Source organism: Nerophis lumbriciformis, linkage group LG34 (genome assembly GCF_033978685.3).
Source record: "Nerophis lumbriciformis linkage group LG34, RoL_Nlum_v2.1, whole genome shotgun sequence".
In the NCBI taxonomy this organism is placed as follows: Eukaryota; Metazoa; Chordata; class Actinopteri; order Syngnathiformes; family Syngnathidae; genus Nerophis; species Nerophis lumbriciformis.
This window is the reverse complement of record NC_084581.2, coordinates 10,390,283-10,411,221: the sequence shown is the minus strand read 5'-3', so window position 1 is coordinate 10,411,221 and position 20,939 is coordinate 10,390,283. Positions and strand designations below refer to the sequence as shown.

Genomic DNA, 20,939 nt, shown 5'->3' with positions numbered 1-20,939 from the left:
ATGTCTCCGACAATCTTGCACTTTCTGTTTTGGAAATTACACGAATGTTTGTGCCACTGCTTAATAAACACAGTTTTGGTAAATTGACTTAGTTGTGATTTCCCTCTCTGCATGAAAGTTTAAAATTAGCATGTATTAATGCAGTATGAACAAGAATGTTTTAATGTAGACACATAGAATCATCATACTGGTGTGATTAAATGCATCAATTGTTAATTCAAGGCTAAGGCAAAATATCGAGATATATATCGTGTATCGTGACATGGCCTAAAAATATGGAGATATTAATAAAAGGCCATATCGCCCAGCCCTTCGCTGGAGGACAACAATTGTGCAGTTTGAACAATAAATAGTCTATATATTGTTACAAGGTGGTGACTTGTCCAGGGTGTACCCCGCCTTCCACCCGAATGCAGCTGAGATAGGCTACAGCACCCCCCGCGACCCCGAAAGGGACAATCGATGGAAAATGGATGGATGGATGGATATATTGTTATATGTTGTTCCTGATTTGTCTAGAAACAAACATGTTAGATTTGAATTAGACATTTGATGTGCACATTTGAGCATCACTCAGAAAAAGAACTGTTTGGCGAAAATGACGCTGAATGGCCAAAATGTATGGGGAAGTTGCAGGCATTGGAGAAAGTTGCTAGGCTACGCATAATTTGCAAGATTGGTTGAATTTGTGGGAATCGGTGCGATCGCAACGTCAAAAATTCCTTGAGTTACAGTGCATTGGCGATTTGGCGGTGGACTTCTTTTTCTACTTACATCGTAAAAAATTAGATGGAGGTCCCCATTTGTTGTTTTTGATTTGCACAACAAACGTATTTTAAGCTTAGGAATATCACTTGAATAAATCCCTGTGCGTTTGATCATTTATGATGGGGACCCTGGAACTGATTACCATAAATTCCGGACTAAAAGCCGCTACTTTTTTCCTAGCTTTTGGACACTGTGGCTTATAAAACTGAGCGGCTATTTTATGGGGGGTTTTTCCGTTAATGCTCATAATGCTTCGTGTTCAATAGTTTGCATTAAAACCAAGCAGAGGACTAAAATGGTGTGTTGTTTGTGCTATGGCGGCATCTTTTGGATGAGTTTGCACAATGCAGGTGCTGCGGGTGAAAAATGTACTTCCCGTTTTAATGCCTTAAACTTGAAATAAGCGTCCATAGCGTAACCGCTCTAAATAATTCTTCATTTATCACTACTAGCAACGTTTGTAAGTTTCACAGTTTAACTAAAACAATTCTTATTTACTAAACCGTCCCATGTTTGATGACTGTAGGAGTGTTTTCATGCATATTTGTATGTGCTATCGTAATGTAATGAAGCTAGCGTAGTTAGCATTAGCTAGTATGCTGACACGTTCCCAACTGTCTGTGTTAGTATTATTAACTTACAATGGCATTATTTTTATATTGTTTTAGTTTCACAAGTTCCTCTTCCTCAGTAAGTTCACCAAAACGTCACCGTGGCATTATTGAGTCTGTTTAGCTGATTGGAGAGCAAGCTTCCGTAGCTTGTGGGTCCATGACTATGATGTCCGTTTTGTTTGAACAGCTGTTTTACTGCCGTGTTACTTACAGACACTGTTTGGAAACAATTAAGGTATGTAAATAAACATTAACAAAATATGTCTGTGAGAAGAACTCATTTCACAATGTATATATATGTGCAGCTTATAGTCTGGTAAAGCTAATATATGGAAAAATGTTTTTATCTTCTAAAATTTAGTGGAAACTGCTTATATCCCGGTGCGCTCAATAGTCCGGTAGTATAAATACAGTATTTATACTTGCATTAATTCCTATAGGGACAAATGTATTGTGTTGTAGCATGGAGGTTTGAGGGCTGCTTGTGCCACACGAGTAAGGGGCTCCATTATTCATGACTACCTGGCATACACTTGGCGATCTCCTGCTCCCACTGAGGCGAGCAGAAGGTTGGAGGGCTTCGACAGTGCTCTCCGTCCTTGAGCTCCTAACCCTATTATATAAAAGCTGCAATGGGGTTCCACAATACCCTCTCCTGGGATTTGATAGCTCCACACCACTGCTACATCTCAGATTATGTTCTCTGCAGCACTCACTGCGGCCGGGGAACACAACATGCCTTCAGCTCCACCAGACTAGTGTTATGTAATCCTTAAACACAACCCCCCTTGAGTTCCAAACTAGAACAAACAGAAATCTTTTTGTCATCTTTTCAACTGCAGAGCAGTGCTAGAGATTAAGTGAGGACAAGGGAGTTGTGCTTTGCATTGTTCGCTGATGCCAAATGTGCAGATTAATGATGTTATGTTTATTTAGAGATACGCACCGATGTGATAGGTTGAACCTCTGCACCAATCTCCTGCCATCGGCCAACCAGATCTGCAGCGAGGTCACGGGGAGGGCGTGGTCCAGCGTTACCATGGGAATAGGAGGAGATTCTCCATCCTCGTGCACAGATGGCGACCTGGCCACGACTCTGGGGGCTACGCTGTCGGTGGTACGAGCAGAAACGAGAGATTAAGAATGCCTTAGAATTACAAACATCAGCATTGTGTCTGTTTTTTAAATTCATGACAGCTGAGGTAAAAAATAAAAACAATGCTTTTTTGCAGCTCTCATCTTGCCAGGGTGATGACCTGCTTTTCTGCAGCGCTTAACAAACTCGAATGTACACTGACACCTAGTGGCGTGCAGGGAAATTGACAATGATACAAGATTAATAATGACTTAACTTTCAAAGCAACATCCCAGTTTATTATTATATAAAGCATTCGTGTCCAAGCTATGGGCCGCCAGTGTCTTCAGCTAAATAAGACGTATGGCCCACTATGTGTCTACAGTTTAATTTTTAATAAATTACATTTTACTTGCCACAATTTTGCCACCATCTTATGGACAACGTAGGTAATTATGTGAATGAACATTAATTTTATATTAAAGTGTACAGAGCACAGCAATATTTTATAAGACCAAATCCAAACAACCTTTCCGACAAACTACAACCAACAGAGAAAGTCAACACATGGTCACACATATCACACCTCCTGCTCATTCAACTTTATGTACATTATAAAATACATTCATGCACCGTTCATAATTTTAAATTACACCCATATAAATAGACTACAATGCATGATTTGTAATATGCAAAACACTCTCTCCACACTTTGCCATGTTTGGTGCATTTTAGGTGCTTGATATTTCTGATTCATTACAAATTTTTAAGGGAAGTTGTCACAGAAGTAAACTAGGTAGAAATCGAGCCCTCACATACTTAATATTCAATGTTTCATCATTTATACTTCATATTGTAGTGTCGTCAGGGGGTAGTTGTTCAGTCTGTTAGCTATAGCTTGCTTAAATAATTGTAAACTTAAGTGTCTCTGATAATTTCCTGATAATGTAATAAATAAGGCCAGGGCGAAATATCGATATCGATAAATTTGAGTTTTTGTTGCAGACAATTTTTTTGTTTAAATCGATGTTTTTCTCCTCTTGCTTTGGCATATTTTTTTGACCTAATGAGCTTCCGTAGCCCTGGCCCGCCCCATTACTCCCTTAGCGGAGATCCACTAGCCGAGCAAAACATGGCTAATGCTCATGTTAACAAGAGCAAGACGTTTGTTCGAAAGAAAAGAAAAATGTTGCCAGTGCTTTAGATTTGCGGCAACAAGTGTGCAACAAGTGACTGTCACTGCACGCTGCAAAGTTTCTTCAAAAAAGGCAGTAGCACAACAAACTTATTCCAGCACTTAAAACAGCTTTGAGCCGAGTGGAGGAAATGCAACTGTTTACGAGGGGAACAAGACCGCAACAACCACAAACTCCACCTAAGAAGCAGTTTACACAAGATACCATGTACAGTATGATAAGAAAGGAGCACAATCCACAGAGCAATAACTAAAGCAGTCGCTCTGCACATCCTGGTACGCGTGTGTGCTGCTGCAAAACTCTTGTGGAATTATAGCGCATTTAATCATCAAGCTGGTGCTATATTACATGTGAAGTGTACATTGTTTTTAACATCAGTACACACGGAAGTTTTAGGTTTGCACTTCATTGATCTGAATCTGATTGATTTTTATTTCTATTATTATTGGTATCTTTATTCATGTATTGGAGTTAAGTTATTTACAGACAATGTGCAATATTACATTTTTATTTACAGAAGTATTTTTTCAAGACAAAAGCTTTAAGTCTGCATTTTTTTTAATCGCAATGTTAGATATTTATTTGAATACAATGTACAATACTGCATTTTTGTTTACAGAAGTATTATTTTCAAGCAGAAATCTTAATTTAGTTATTTGAAAAAAATATATATATAATAATAATAATAAAATATATATAAACACATATACAGGTAAAAGCCAGTAAATTAGAATATTTTGAAAAACTTGATTTATTTCAGTAATTGCATTCAAAAGGTGTAACTTGTACATTATATTTATTCATTGCACACAGACTGATGCATTCAAATGTTTATTTCATTTAATTTTGATGATTTGAAGTGGCAACAAATGAAAATCCAAAATTCCGTGTGTCACAAAATTAGAATATTACTTAAGGCTAATACAAAAAAGGGATTTTTAGAAATGTTGGCCAACTGAAAAGTATGAAAATGAAAAATATGAGCATGTACAATACTCAATACTTGGTTGGAGCTCCTTTTGCCTCAATTACTGCGTTAATGCGGCGTGGCATGGAGTCGATGAGTTTCTGGCACTGCTCAGGTGTTATGAGAGCCCAGGTTGCTCTGATAGTGGCCTTCAACTCTTCTGCGTTTTTGGGTCTGGCATTCTGCATCTTCCTTTTCACAATACCCCACAGATTTTCTATGGGGCTAAGGTCAGGGGAGTTGGCGGGCCAATTTAGAACAGAAATACCATGGTCCGTAAACCAGGCACGGGTAGATTTTGCGCTGTGTGCAGGCGCCAAGTCCTGTTGGAACTTGAAATCTCCATCTCCATAGAGCAGGTCAGCAGCAGGAAGCATGAAGTGCTCTAAAACCTGCTGGTAGACGGCTGCGTTGACCCTGGATCTCAGGAAACAGAGTGGACCGACACCAGCAGATGACATGGCACCCCAAACCATCACCCAACCATGCAAATTTTGCATTTCCTTTGGAAATCGCGGTCCCAGAGTCTGGAGGAAGACAGGAGAGGCACAGGATCCACGTTGCCTGAAGTCTAGTGTAAAGTTTCCACCATCAGTGATGGTTTGGGGTGCCATGTCATCTGCTGGTGTCGGTCCACTCTGTTTCCTGAGATCCAGGGTCAACGCAGCCATCTACCAGCAAGTTTTAGAGCACTTCATGCTTCCTGCTGCTGACCTGCTCTATGGAGATGGAGATTTCAAGTTCCAACAGGACTTGGCGCCTGCACACAGCGCAAAATCTACCCGTGCCTGGTTTACGGACCATGGTATTTCTGTTCTAAATTGGCCCGCCAACTCCCCTGACCTTAGCCCCATAGAAAATCTGTGGGGTATTGTGAAAAGGAAGATGCAGAATGCCAGACCCAAAAACGCAGAAGAGTTGAAGGCCACTATCAGAGCAACCTGGGCTCTCATAACACCTGAGCAGTGCCAGAAACTCATCGACTCCATGCCACGCCGCATTAACGCAGTAATTGAGGCAAAAGGAGCTCCAACCAAGTATTGAGTATTGTACATGCTCATATTTTTCATTTTCATACTTTTCAGTTGGCCAACCTTTCTAAAAATCCCTTTTTTGTATTAGCCTTAAGTAATATTCTAATTTTGTGACACACGGAATTTTGGATTTTCATTTGTTGCCACTTCAAATCATCAAAATTAAATGAAATAAACATTTGAATGCATCAGTCTGTGTGCAATGAATAAATATAATGTACAAGTTACACCTTTTGATTGAAATTACTGAAATAAATCAAGTTTTTCAAAATATTCTAATTTACTGGCTTTTACCTGTATAAATATGTATGTTTCTTAATACACACGCACACGCGCACACGCGCACGCGCACACGCGCGCACGCGCACGCACGCGCACACACACACACACACACACACACACACACACACACACACACACACACACACACACACACACACACACACACACACACACACACACACACAATTTACTTTACATGCGGCCTCAAAGTCAAACGTTTGGACACCACTGATATAAAGAGTGCATCGTCCCTCACCTTCCAAGCCGGTATCCTCTCCCACTGAAAGGGTGGAAAACTTTCTTTTTGGGAACATAGGCTTCTTCTGTCAGGTCCTCCACATTGACCTCCAGCTCCTCTTCCTCAGCCCGACTCTCCCACTCTGCCGGGAGCTCCCTGAAGCATGATCGTTTATTTCATGTGGCCGCTGCTCATCCTTATGAAATTGACTAAACTGAAACTGACCCCCTTTTGATGGCGTCCAGGAACTGCTGGTTTTCAGGTACCGAGTAGCTGCGGAACTCCTGGTCGTTGACAGTGAAGCCGTCCTTCCACAGGCGCACCACCATCTCAACCTGATGTTTGACATAAGGAACAACATTATAACACCATATAAGGAAATTAACTTATTTATCCATCCATTTCCTACCGCTTATTTATCTTGCGTTTTAATATTGTATACATACAATACAGTAGATCACTGCCTGTTCACAGACTTATTTTATCTGCTTTAAAGGGATTTTTTTTTTAATTAAAAATAAAAGTGTTTTTATTACTTTTTTTTTTTTTTTACATTGAAAACTTATACACAAAGTGGTTTGATGGCGCTATCTGCAGGGGGAAAAGGAGTGCTGCAGAAATAAATCCAACATAGGTAAATTCAATCCAGGTTTGCTGATGCTTTGACGAGTATTGATGTTGTGTAACAGCATGTTTTAAAGTACTAAACCATATAATGTATGCTTATAATTTTTTCTTAATTTAAAATGTGTTGAATAACTGTGGGTGAGGTATATTATTGGGTTTAAGGTTTTAAAAATAGGCGTTTTGGGGCTTTTTATGGTTGCCTCCACAATTCACATTTTTCCACAACAAATACCGGTACTACAAATCTATTGTACGTTAAAAAAGTAAGGGCAACACTGAAAAATGTGTTACATAATATACATACTGTAAATCTCACACTCCAACATGTCAAAATGTTACTACTACATACAGTAAGACCACAGGCCAGTCATTTTCAACAATGAACATTGTGTGCGTGCTGACTCAGACAAACTTCCAGTTCAACCAAGTCCAAGGCGCTGAAGATTTGAAGCTTTTAAATGCGCTAATGATGCCTGACATGTATGGCAAAATGGCTTGCTATTACGTTCAACAAAAAATATAAACTCTCTCACCCAGTCAAAAACATTCTGTGTTCGTCGTCATATTTTCGTTTTGCTGTGCATTTTTCCCTGCCATTGCTCTCCAAAGTTGCGATTGTAAATGCATTTGCGATATTTATATTTGAAACATAACGATGCATAAAAGTGCAAAAATAAGGAATCAAGGAAGACATGTTATTTTTAGACTTTCAATCAACATATTCTTGTCTCAAGGTGCCACACATTAGAACGATATGCAATAATTAACTTTAAAAAATATTCAGCTTTATGCAGACTCAAAGCTTTTGTCTACATATTGCTCTTAAACTGGAAAAAAAAAACGAAACTTTACAGTAATTATAATATAATGTGATTGTAATATACAATAATGAAAGTAACCATTTAAAAGTATATACACTTTTATTTCTCCTGACTGTAGGAATATCTACTATTGTAATGTAATTAGAAGGTAAATAACTTTTAGTTATCCAAAATAAACAAAAACATAAAATGGACTCTCATTTCTGTAAGCAAAAATTTAACTTAAATAAATATTGAACATCTTAAAGTTTATTTTATTCCCCAGTTGGAAAAACAAGATTGGGTTGTCTGTCTGTTGCCATCACGTGATCATCGCATTCTTGTTCGTTCGCCCGTATTAATTAGTAAAAATTGCCCATCCAATTTGAAGCTAAAATATTACCACGACGGGACATTTGGCTTTAAATTCATATTTTTTTCCTCCTCATTTTTGTTACTTTGCAGCACGATACTGGCGAGTCCCAATTAGGGAGGCTGTCTGTGCTTCCTGTGTGTAAAACTGGCGCCCCGCGCTCCTACCACCAAGATAAAGATTGTGAATGAGTAAAAAGAGGGCTCACTGCATTCAGTTAATTCTACTGGTAAATAAACATGCTCAGATGCTGAGAGCGATACACAGAGTGAGACATCTTTCTCTCTGTTTGAAGCGAGAGATAAACAAACGCGAGGCTCAACAATTCTGATTGTCGAACATGTCTGTCACTCAAATGCTGGTAACAGCGAGAAGAAAAACAAAAAACTCAGCCTCTTGCAGTTATTTATCAAACCTCAATGTCTATTCATAAGAGCCACATGGAACCTGGCAAAGAGCCACATTCGTCTCGGGAGTCGCAGATTGACCAGACCTATTATAAGCGAATAAAATTGTGATTTTAAGAGGGAAAAATAATACATATTTTACAATAATTAAATCATAATATTACAAAATAAAATGGTCTACCTGTAGTAAAGTGAGAACTGTTTTTTTTCTTTCATAAAAGAGCTAAAACCATTGTGTGTACTAAACGTTATAAATTATTAAAATCAACATTACAGATTAGACTACTTATGTTGAGCCTTTGTGCCTTTTTTTGTCTATTTCTCCAATCTATTTTGGTTTAATTTTATTTGTACAATGTGTCAGTGGCCTATAAAAAAATAAAACACTGGCCTGCATTTCAGACTCCCCTCCTTTAGAGTCTGCATCTCATTTGTCGACTTCATCTCATAATATGGATTTGTTTTTGTTTTCAGTATGACTAGATGTCATCCTGTGGGGCAAAATACAAGCGAATAGCCTTGTGGTCTGACCTTAGACGTCCCTGAGGCATCGTAACAGATCTTCTCCACCTCGTCCAGGAGGTCTTCTACTGAGAAACTACATCTCATCGGAGCCTCCTCTTCATCATCATCGCTCGCAACCCTTTTAAGACACACACACACAACACTAAATTGTCTATTTTTCCTTGTCATGTCAAAACATGCAGTTTGTGGCCTGTCTTGCCAAAATGGAGGTGATTGTGTTAGAAATTGTTAACAAATTAAAAAAGGGGAGGATTAAATAAACTCTTCCTTTTCGGACATGTTGTAATGAGAAACTGGAAATATTAAAGTCAAATTAAAAGTACCAATGACTGTCACACACACACTAGGTGTGGTGAAATTAACCTCTGCATTTGACCCATCCCCTCGTTCACCCCTGGGAGGTGAGGGGAGAAATGAGCAGCAGCGGTGGCCACGCCCGGGAATCATTTTGGTGATTTAACCCCCAATTCCAACCCTTGATGCTGAGTTCCAAGCAGGGAGGTGACGGGTCCCATTTTTATAGTCTTTGGTATGACTCGGCCGGAGTTTGAACTAACCACAAGGCCACTGACCAGGTCATATATGATATGATGTACCATATTATAACTATGCATAATCGAAATTAGCCAATATTTTAACCATTTAACCATGACATAGCATATGTAAAATTGTGATTTCCTTACCAATTGTCATCATTCTCCACGTCATTGTGTATCATGTCGACTTGTGTTGTCCATCTGAAAATAAGTGACATAAGACAAACTGTCATTTCAGGGACATATATATCACAATAAACAAATAAAAAGGGTACCCTTGACTTTACCAGGTCCAATCTCGTCATGACGTTTTTGTTTATACCTTCGTGTTTTTAACAGCTAATTACCCACTTGAAGTTGATTTTTTTAAAAGACGTGCTATTTATGAAGGCTATCATTAATAATGTACATGAGTCACGAAACAGAATCAACTTCGACATCAACATTTAAACAGACATTTTTTAAACAACATGATTTGCAAGCTAATATGTAAGATAAAGCTAATTTACCAGCTCTAATTTTGCTCGGCTGCTACGCGGACACACACATCTGCATCTACCGTACTCGTTTGTGGCAGCAGCTCTGACGTCACGCAGCGACGTAAATTGACTCCTACTGTCGCAACGAGCCTGGTCCTTTTCACCTGGGCAGCGTCACTCAACACAGACGTCATAACATCATCAAAGCTCACTTTTTTAGCATTTACACACAGCACCGGCATTTTGGAGCAATAGTGGGGTGATACAAGAAAAGTAAAAATATAGTACATCTATTTGTGCCAGCAGAGGAGAAGGTTATGGAGAACGTGTTCCCTTTTATGTCTCATAGCCCATAAATGTGATGTGTTCAAAGAAGCCTGATTAAAGTTAGAAACAGAGGCATCACAAGTTGTTGTTGTTTTTTTTTAAAGACAGGGGACACTTAACCCTTTAGGAGATGCACTCATGGTAATACAGTCATAATAACAATATTGTAATGTGTTATACAGTATTGTTTAATTGAGATTACATGTGTCATCTAATTTTTACTTTGCACTCTGAAGTAAAGTAATATTTGACAGATTTAGAATCATATTTAAGTGAATAATGGCGGATTATATGATTATTTAAATTAATATTATGGCCACTTAATATTACATTTGTATCCTTCAACAAAATATGTATTGTCATGGCAGTAGGGGGTTTATCTCGATATGTCCTAGATCAGGTGTTCTTGACCTGGGCCCCAACTTTTCCTCTACAGAGGCTACCCGGGTCCCACTCAAATACTAACACTAAATTACAAACCCCGTTTCCATATGAGTTGGGAAATTGTGTTAGATGTAAATATAACCGGAATACAATGATTTGCAAATCCTTTTCAACCCATATTCAGTTGAATATGCTACAAAGACAACATATTTGATGTTCAAACTGATAAACTTTTTTTTTTTTTGCAAATAATCATTAACTTTAGAATTTAAGCCAGCAACACATGACAAAGACGTTGGGAAAGATGGCAATAAATACTGATAAAGTTGAGGAATGCTCATCAAACACTTATTTGGAACATCCCACGGGTGAACAGGCAAATTGGGTACAGGTGGGTGCCATGATTGGGTATAAAAGTAGATTCCATGAAATGCTCAGTCATTCACAAACAAGGATGGGGCGAGGGTCACCACTTTGTCAACAAATGCGTGAGCAAGTTGTTGAACAGTTTAAGAAAAACCTTTCTCAACCAGCTATTGCAAGGAATTTAGGGATTTCACCATCTACGGTCCGTAATATCATCAAAGGGTTCAGAGAATCTGGAGAAATCACTGCACGTAAGCAGCTAAGCCCGTGACCTTCGATCCCTCAGGCTGTACTGCATCAACAAGCGACATCAGTGTGTAAAGGATATCACCACATGGGCTCAGGATCACTTCAGAAACCCACTGTCAGTAACTACAGTTGGTCGCTACATCTGTAAGTGCAAGTTAAAACTCTCCTATGCAAAGCGAAATCCGTTTATCAACAACACCCAGAAACGCCGTCGGCTTCGCTAGGCCCGAGCTCATCTAAGATGGACTGATACAAAGTGGAAAAGAGTTCTGTGGTCTGACGAGTCCACATTTCAAATTGTTTTTGGAAACTGTGGACGTCGTGTCCTACGGACCAAAGAGGAAAAGAACCATCCGGATTGTTATAGGCGCAAAGTTGAAAAGCCAGCATCTGTGATGGTATGGGGGTGTATTAGTGCCCAAGACATGGGTAACTTACACATCTGTGAAGGCGCCATTAATGCTGAAAGGTACATACAAGTTTTGGAGCAACATATATTGCCATCCAAGCAACGTTACCATGGACGCCCCTGCTTATTTCAGCAAGACAATGGCAAGCCACGTGTTACATCAACGTGGCTTCATAGTAAAAGAGTGCGGGTACTAGACTGGCCTGCATGTAGTCCAGACCTGTCTCCCATTGAAAATGTGTGGCGCATTATGAAGCCTAAAATACCACAACGGAGACCCCCGGACTGTTGAACAACTTAAGCTGTACATCAAGCAAGAATGGGAAATAATTCCACCTGAGAAGCTTAAAAAATGTGTCTCCTCATTTCCCAAACGTTTACTGAGTGTTGTTAAAAGGAAAGGCCATGTAACACAGTGGTGAACATGCCCTTTCCCAACTACTTTGGCACGTGTTGCAGCCATGAAATTCTAAGTTAATTATTATTTGCAACAAAAAAAAAAGTTTATGAGTTTGAACATCAAATATCTTGTCTTTGTAGTGCATTCAATTGAATATGGGTTGAAAAGGATTTGCAAATCATTGTATTCCGTTTATATTTACATCTAACACAATTTCCCAACTCATATGGAAACGGGGTTTGTAGAATTCTTATTCTTGATTTTAATCATATTCAATAACTATATCTAACCTACTTACAGTTTAACAGGATAAACCCAAGAAATAAAAACCTAAAAATAAATACTAATTACCGTAAATATACTGTAGAAGAAGGGAATGATAAATAACTGATGAAAAATACATTTACATACAATTATGCAGTGCTAAAATGAACACACTCTAAGTAAATCAATAATAATATATATGTTTTTTGAATAAACTGTCAGTAAAGTTGAAGTGCAAATGAAAATACATCTTCCCCAGTTTAGTCATAATTTTTGTGCTTAAGAAACCTCTCTGACTTTTTAGTTCCAGACTTTTTCTGTTTCTTTGAGATTGTCATTACTGCCACGAGTGGTGTAAAAGTTTGTTACAACTGAGTAACGCTGCGGCCCCCACAGACCCCAGCTGAGGAACAGATCTTTTTGATGGCCCTCTTGGAGGCGCTCGAAGCCCAAGAATGGACCCTGGCAAAGCCCTTAGAGGGATGCCAGAAAAATATGTGTTCCTCTGTTGGAGTCCGTATGGCACTCAGTTGTAATACACTTTTACAGCACTTGCTGCAGTAATCCATCCATTCATCCATTTTCTACCGCTTGTCCCTTTTTGGGTGGCGGGGGTGCTGGAGCCCATCCCAGCTGTACTTGGGCGGAAGGCGGGGTACACCCTGGACAAGTCACCAGCTCATCGCAGGGCCAACACAGATAGACAGACAACATTCACACTCACATTCACACACTCAGGACCATTTAGTGTTGCCAATCAACCTATCCCCAGGTGCATGTTTTTGGAGGTGGGAGGAAGCCGGAGTACCCGGAGAGAACCCACCCAGTCACAGGGAGAACATGCAAATTCCACACAGAAAAACACAGAGCCCAGGGATTGAACTCAGGACCTTGGTATTGTGAAGCACACAGACTCACCCCTTGTTCCACCGTGCTGCCCTGTGGCAGTAAACAATGAACAAACAGAAAAAGACTGGAGCTAACTGCATAACTTTTTTGAGCGCAAACATTATGACTAAAGTGGTAAAGCTGTATTTTCATTTGCATTTTAATTTTATTGGCAGTCTACTTAAGAAAAATATTCATTATTAATTTAGTTTAGTTTAGTTCTGGGGTCCAGAATTTGGTGCTATGCCCTTGGGTGAAGAGGTGTACCTTGATCTTTTTCATTATGAAAAATGACATCCAACATTACAAGTACATTTTATGGGAAGAGGAAAAGTATATTGACAAAAATATAAACACAACACTTTTGTTTTTGCTCCCATTTTTCATGAATATACTCAATTATGTAAAACTTTGAGTTTTACACACAAAATATCTATTCCTCTCAAATATTGTTCACAAATCTGTCTAAAGCTGTGTTAGTGAGCATTTCTTCTTTGCCAAGATAACCCATCCCACCTCACAGGTGTGGCATATCAAGATGCTGATTAAACAGCATGATTGTTGCACAGGTGTGCCTTAGGCTGCCCACAATAAAAGGCCACTCTGAAATGTGCAGTTTTGCTTTATTGTCTGGGGGGGGTCAGAAAAGCATTCACTATCTGGTGTGACCACTATTTGCCTCACACAGTGCAACACATCTTCTTCACATAGAGTTGATCAGGTTGTTAATTGTGGCCTGTGGAATGTTGGTCCACTCCTCTTCAATAGCTGTGCGAAGTTGCTGGATATTGACAGGAACTGCAACACGCTGTCGTATCGAGCGGATGCAGGTTGGATGCAAAAAAAGACTGGTGTAAGAGTTTTTTTAAGGAATTTTCAGACAGAATCACAGAAACAAAACTTTTGAATGTCCATCCATCTATTTCCTACCGCTTATTCCCTTTGGGGTCGCGGGGGGCGCTGGAGCCTATCTCAGCTACAATCGGGCGGAAGGCGGGGTACACCCTGGACAAGTCGCCACCTCATCGCAGGGCCAACTTTTGAATGTCTCAGAGTATATTCAATAGGCTCTGTGGATTGATGGGAGGAGTTTTAAATCCGTGCCCCAACTGACACTGTTCCAGATGAAGGTTGCTATACATTGTTCTGGACTATCATGCCAGTTATGCGGAAAGTTAATCAGTTTGGCTTGCACAATTGCAGTGTGAAGAGGCTTGTGTACACTTTATTATTCGCCTTTAGTATACCTGCTTCAGTATCTTTCATCTCATTCGTATTTTGTTCAGGAGTCCAAATTAAGCCGGCATTTTACATTTCCTTAGCTACCTTCTTAAATAATGTTTATTTTTCTTTACCATCGATGCACTTCAAAATGTTCTGTTCTTTTAATTTGTGAAGCAAATAAACAGTATCCTCTTCATTACAATTGTTGACATGTTTTTATTGTATGGTATCTGCTTCCGGGTTGTATCCCACGTATAGAGACAGGCGCAAGCTTGACACGAATGGTCTTCTCTGGCCGCACACATGTACCACCTTGAGAGAGCTGGTTTCCAATTGCATAAACCAGGATTAAGGTATTTTCATGGGTTATAGGAGGCTTATTTAGAGCCAAACTATTTGAGAAATCGGACTCATTTAGTGCATGGACATGCACTGCCTACTCTGGTGACAAGCTGGGCTGTTCACACACACCATTTGGCACCAACTTGGGCATGGAAGGTAAAAGTGCCAAATGGCACTGCTTTGGTAGTTCTATTGTTAGAATTACAGGAGGAAAAGGAATTGGATAACAAGCTGATCCTCATTTGGCATAGTCGTTCCCCACACTTATTCTTTGGTTCTTTACAATGAACATTCTTCATGACATCCCAATGACAAAAGGCTGACGAGGACAGGAACACTCACGAGTAACAGGGTTCTAAAGGAAAAATGGAAGATGGACATCAGAGATAATCATAAAAAGCCTTCCTGAACTTGCTGTCATTAGGTGGTTGGACAGCAAGCCTATGGCATTGAACCTCAGGACACATGCAGAAGATGGTCCAAGAAAGACATGTTTTAAGGTGTTAAGTCCATTGGTAATTGCTAAGGACAATGTTTTCATGTTTTATATGATTTGTGTATGTTTGTTTCATTCTGCCTTGATGCTCAATTATTACTGTCTGCACAACTATTTGACCTCTCGGTACCATGAAATAAATCTTGACCTTACATCACCAACATGGACTTGGTTGACCGAATGTTGACTTTCTAAAGCGGGGATGGGCAAAGTCCGGCCTGTTGGTCTTTTTAATCTGGCCCGCCAAACAGAACAAAATTAGGCAAAGATCTGTTTTGAGAATTGCCACAACAAAACTGATACTAGACTTCGACACATTGGCAAAAAAGGGTGATCAACAACACTGCTCCCACTGAAAGAGAAGGTAAGTGTTTACCCTCTAATACCATTTTTGTGTTTCTTTGAGGTTCTGATATGATATTGTTAAAAATAGATGTATAGCCCATGTTTGGAAAATCTACTCTTAGTTCCAACATATATGATCTGCTTTGAAATGCATCATGTGTTCGCCCAGCCCGTCTGTCAAATTTCAAAAGCCAATGTGGCCCCTGAGCCAAAACGTTAGCCCACCCCTGTTCTAAAGCAGTGGTCCCCAACCAATAATTTATTTTTTATTTTTTATTAAATCAACATAAAAAACAAAAGATACACTTACAATTAGTGCACCAACCCAAAAAAAACTCCCTCCCCCATTTACACTCATTCACACTCATTCGCACAAAAGGGTTGTTTCTTTCTGTTATTAATATTTGTGGTTCCTACATTATATATCAATATAGATCAATACAGTCTGCAGGGATACAGTCCGTAAGCACATATGATTGTATTTCTTTATGATAAAAAGATAAATGAAAAAAAAAAAAAAAAAAAATATATATATATATATATATATATATATATATATATATATATATATATATATACATATACCATACCCCCCATCCCCCGGTCCATGGGAAACATTTTCAAGCGTTGACCGGTCCTCAGCTACAAAAAGGTTGGGGACCACTGTTCTAAAGGATGGCCTCCTTCATTGGGAAATGCACGGTTTGTGCAGTTTTTTACTTTTTATGACATTAGCAACCACCAAATCAGGGCTTCAGTATAAGAGTGACTTACCAAGTTCTGGGGAAGAGCCCACTGACGTTCCTTGACTTCGAACTGCTCTTTGATGAAGGGTTGATTACTCGGGGGCCGGGGCACAAGCAGATCATAAGCAGCTCTAAATCTCGATGACAAGGTTATTTAACTGGCAGCTAGGGGGACAAATCTAGCCTGGGACTGACACCATACCAGCCCCCAAGTTCAGTACATACTGTAACTTGGGAGACAAACATTTTTGCAGAAAATTCCTAAATACACTAGAGTGCTCATGTTGTAAATAGGAACTTTGACTAGTGTGAACACAGGCTACTGTGAGCCTTGCATTGACATTTGTATTTGCATAGCAAGGCTATTTTCTTCAAAAAATTGTAACTAGTAAAAAATAGACAAAAAACAAATGTCCACATAAGATGCATGTTCTCAAAATAAGAATAATAGTGAAGGTTAAAGTGTGTCACCCGGGTCCTTAGCTTTCTGAAAATGTGGCCCCTAAGAACATTTTAGTTGAATTGCCCTTCCATAGATGGAGGACAAAGATTATGCATGTGGTGTTGCAGATCATGATGTGCATGTAATGCGAAACATTATTTTGAGTTTCCGAGAAGGGATAAGCACAGCAAAGGAAAACAAAACACAAGTGATGCAGTCAGTAGTCATGTGGATGTTAAACTAATTCTTTGGGACTCTTTGCCAACAAGGTTCAGTTTCACAATTGTATTGCGTTACTCGGTCCACTGTTGGGGACACATAACTACTTAAAAAAATAAAATACTTTTTTTTTCAGTATTCTGACCACCTTATAAAGATTGGAGAATTGGAGAATGGTTTTCTATTGTAAAACCATCTATTGTAAAATATACTTTTCCAGACACGTGTTAACAAATGTGTGTGATTTGTGTGTGCCCATAGGATAGGATAAACTGTATTCATCCCCACAATGGGGAAATCCTGAGGTTGCAGTGTAGATTCAAAAAGTACAAAAAATAAGGTAAAACCACATGAAAACCAGAGGGAAAGACTTTAGTGGCGTTATTTCTACATACAACTACTCAAGTAAAACGCAACAGAAAAAACAAAAAATTTGCAATAAATAGATATTGATTGCACCATACATAGACAAAACAAAACAAAAACACAATTTCAACACCCACATTAACCCCAGTGGCCTTTGCGGTGCTCCACACACAAGGGGCGAGGCAGCGCAATTTGATACCAATGTGCTCTCAGACACCATCTTATGATTGATTCTGACCTATGTTAAATGTTTTTGTAATATAGAAGTTGGGTATTAGTGACGCCACTGTTTTACACAACATATTTTAAGACGATCTCCAGAACAAACTTGACTTGACTTCAAAATGCACTTGTCTCATCGTCGGTCTGAAATTTGCGAATTCCCAGCTCACTCGAACGCAGCAATTGAACAGTGCATTGAGGCGATGTCATGACATTTTTGCACGTCTTATTTCACCTACTATCTATTTCCAGAATCAAAAATAGTTTCTTGAAAGAAAATGTCATTGCTTACTCATCTAAGAATTAAGAAACCAGAAGGAAATACTTCTCTGGCGCTATTTCTACATAGATTGATTGAAACTTTTATTAGTAGATTGCACAGTTCAGTACATATTCCGTACAATTGACCACTAAATGGTAACACCCGAATAAGTTTTTCAACTTGTTTACGTCGGGGTCCACGAAGCACTACTCAAGTAAACACAACGAAAAAAACAAAAAATGAGCAATAAATAATAGATATTGCACAAATAAGATTGCACCATACATAGACAAAACAAAACAAAAACACAATTTCAACACTCACATTAACTCCAGTGGTCTTTGCGGTGCACCATGTCTGATGGGGCGAGGCAGCGCAATTTGATACCCCATCTTACGATTGATTCTGACCTATGTTGCAAGTTTTTGTAAGATAGAAGTTGGGTATTAGTGAGACCATATTTTTAGAACAAACTTGACTCGACTTCAAAACGCACTTTTTCCTCATCTTTGGTCTGAAATATGCGAGTTCCCAGCTCACTCGAACGCAGCAGTTGTACAGCGCTTTGAGGCGATGTCATGACATTTTTTGTATGTCTTATTTCACCTACTATCTATTTCCAGAATATAAAATAGTTTCTTGAAAGAAAATGTCATTGCTTATTCATTTAGGAACTAAGAAACTTGCTTTTGATTTGACATCATCTTGAAGACACACACACACAAACACACGCACACACACACACATTGAGGGAGAGAGAGAAAAATGGCGGCTTTATGCTGCTCTCTATGATCCAGTGCTTGGAGCCGGTTTGGGAGCTTTTTTAACAGGAATAACCATGGTGAACACACGGAACAGCTCGCGGCCGGGCGTCGGTCCCTTCATCTCCTCCAGGACCCGTTCGTCGTCGAGGAACGAGCACCACTCAGACGATCATGTAAGCCGGTTTCCTCTTTTCTCTTGCCGGGTGAGCTGGCTCGCCGTGTGGCCTGGAGGATAGGTACCCCTACTGAGGCATTGTTACCCGGCGAAAAGATACCGGTGCCGGGCTTGGCACCCACCGGACCACGGTCATATGTCACGCAACACTTGAACGGAGCCATTTGAACGCCTGTCATTTACTCTTGATCGTATTTCAGAGCGTTTAAACTGGTGCTAGGCGACATTAGCTTGTGGCTAGGCTCGAGTTGAGTTCCCTTTGTGTTTGCCACTTGTACCGGGAGACTTCGCTTCACATGTGTCCTCCCGCTTTACCTCCTAACAGTAACTTGTCCCGGAGTTCGACAGAGAGGTTTGTACCGCTGAAATTGATCACCACCGGGGAGATTTTAAACAGTTTGATCCTCATTAGATTACGCTAAAGCGCGGGCGCTAACGCTAGCCCAACTGCTAGCTTGTTGTGGGGGAAGGGATCACAACAGTTGGCTGGCTCTTGTCCGGTATTAAAGCAAGTCTGAACTTGGGGAACTTTAGGCGTTAATTCTGTACGTTCATCTTTTTAACACACGCTTTTACCAAAAAATCACACATTTCTGCACTTTACAAACCGTGCATTATGCAAGCTGACTGGCGTCCTTTGTCTCAGACTGTAAACATTTCTCAAAAGGAGACCAAGTTTTAGAACTTTCGAGTTTTGTTGGTGCACGATTCATTATAAAAGCTTCATTTGCCGAGGGTTGTTCATAAGTTCAAAGTGTTGCAAACTACTGTAACTTAATTCACAAAGTGTCAATTTGTCAGGAACAGGGTTCGTACGGGTGCTTAAATACCTTGAAAATGCTTTGATTTTAATGTTGTGTTTTCAAGGTTTGAAACATGCTTGAATTTTGGGTGAAGTGCTTGTAAATGCTTGGAAATGTTCATCATATTTCTCAGCAGTCTGACTCAATAGGCTAATTATAAAATGGAGAAAAACCCCAAAATAAGTTTCCTTAAAAATGAAAGCTACATCCTTGATCTGTTGGCTTTGCACTAGCCCTTATATTAGGTTGTTGTCATGTCGGCTCTCTGTCGCCCCAATTAATGTTATTTCTTGTAAGGAATGATGTATGCATGAATGATGATGATACAAACAAACAAGTAAACAACATTTGCAAACACCAATGACATTGAATACTCTACAGAAACACTGCTTCATTTTGTTATGCCCCATTCAGTTAATGATAACTGCTGGTTCAACGTTAGGCTGAGGTTTTAGCAGATTTTCCGTATTTTTCCTACAGACAGCATTACGTGACCTCAAACAACAAGGCTATGGATTAATTCACTCTGTTTTTCGCCTTTTGAAGAATACTGGAAAAAACAGAACATTTATCTTGAAAGTCCTTCAAAAGTGCTTGAATTTGGCCATGGAAAAGGTGTGTAATAATGATAATAATAATACCTGGGATTTATATAGCGCTTTTCTAAGTACCCAAAGTCGCTTTACATGTAGAACCCATCATTCATTCACACCTAGTGGTGGTAAGCTACTTTCATAGCCACAGCTGCCCTGGGGTAGACTGACGGAAGCGTGGCTGCAATTTGCGCCAACGGCCCCTCTGACCACCACCTATCATTCATCATTCAATTCACCGGTGTGAGTGGCACCGGGGGCAAAGGGTGAAGTGTCCCGCCCAAGGACACAACGGCAGCGATTTTTGGATGGTAAGAGGCGGGGAGCGAACCTGCAACCCTCAGGTTTCTGGCACTGTTGCTCTACCCACTACGCCATTGGTGTACGAAGCCTGTAGGAAATTCTATACCAAGCCAGGCCTGAGTTGATCCATAAAATACATCACAGTGTATTATAGCAATTCCTTAACATCACAGCAAAGTGTTTTTTCTAAAACATCAAATGTGATGACGTGGATATCATAGCAATGGTGTCAAAGCAGTGTCTACTGTCAAATCATATCGCACTGATCACAGCCACAAGGGGCACTTCAGGTACTACCATTACCGACCACTATGTACTCCACAGTCTCTTCTTTTCTTGCTGCCCTCAGTCTCTTCTTTTTTCCTCTGTTATTTGTGTCTTTCCGAGTGGTAAGTCTGTTGTGGCCGTTTTTGTGCTACTTTGCAGGTA

General features: G+C 39.7%; 2 protein-coding genes across 6 annotated transcripts in view; one reads left to right on the top strand and one right to left on the bottom strand.

Annotated features, from left to right (window-relative positions):
- The window catches only part of ubxn2a (UBX domain protein 2A), a 28,081-nt gene extending 18,029 nt beyond the window's left edge, over window positions 1-10,052 (bottom strand). For all 3 annotated transcript variants that reach the window (XM_061929436.1, XM_061929437.1, XM_061929435.1), the window contains exons 1-6: window positions 9,952-10,052; window positions 9,590-9,643; window positions 8,913-9,024; window positions 6,400-6,509; window positions 6,193-6,330; window positions 2,329-2,490 (exon numbers count right to left, since the gene is read on the bottom strand). In XM_061929436.1, coding sequence (XP_061785420.1) covers window positions 2,329-2,490; window positions 6,193-6,330; window positions 6,400-6,509; window positions 8,913-9,024; window positions 9,590-9,624 — 557 coding nt within the window. In that variant the 5' untranslated portion in view covers window positions 9,625-9,643; window positions 9,952-10,052. The remainder of the gene's footprint in view (window positions 1-2,328; window positions 2,491-6,192; window positions 6,331-6,399; window positions 6,510-8,912; window positions 9,025-9,589; window positions 9,644-9,951) is intronic.
- An 8,384-nt stretch (window positions 10,053-18,436) lies between these two features.
- The window catches only part of atad2b (ATPase family AAA domain containing 2B), a 126,596-nt gene continuing 124,093 nt past the window's right edge, over window positions 18,437-20,939 (top strand). For 2 of the 3 annotated variants that reach the window (XM_061929419.1, XM_061929417.1), the window contains exon 1: window positions 18,437-18,809. In XM_061929419.1, coding sequence (XP_061785403.1) covers window positions 18,711-18,809 — 99 coding nt within the window. In that variant the 5' untranslated portion in view covers window positions 18,437-18,710. Of the gene's footprint in view, window positions 18,810-19,042; window positions 19,164-20,939 lie in introns of those variants that run through there. The other variant, XM_061929420.1, reaches the window with a different exon arrangement.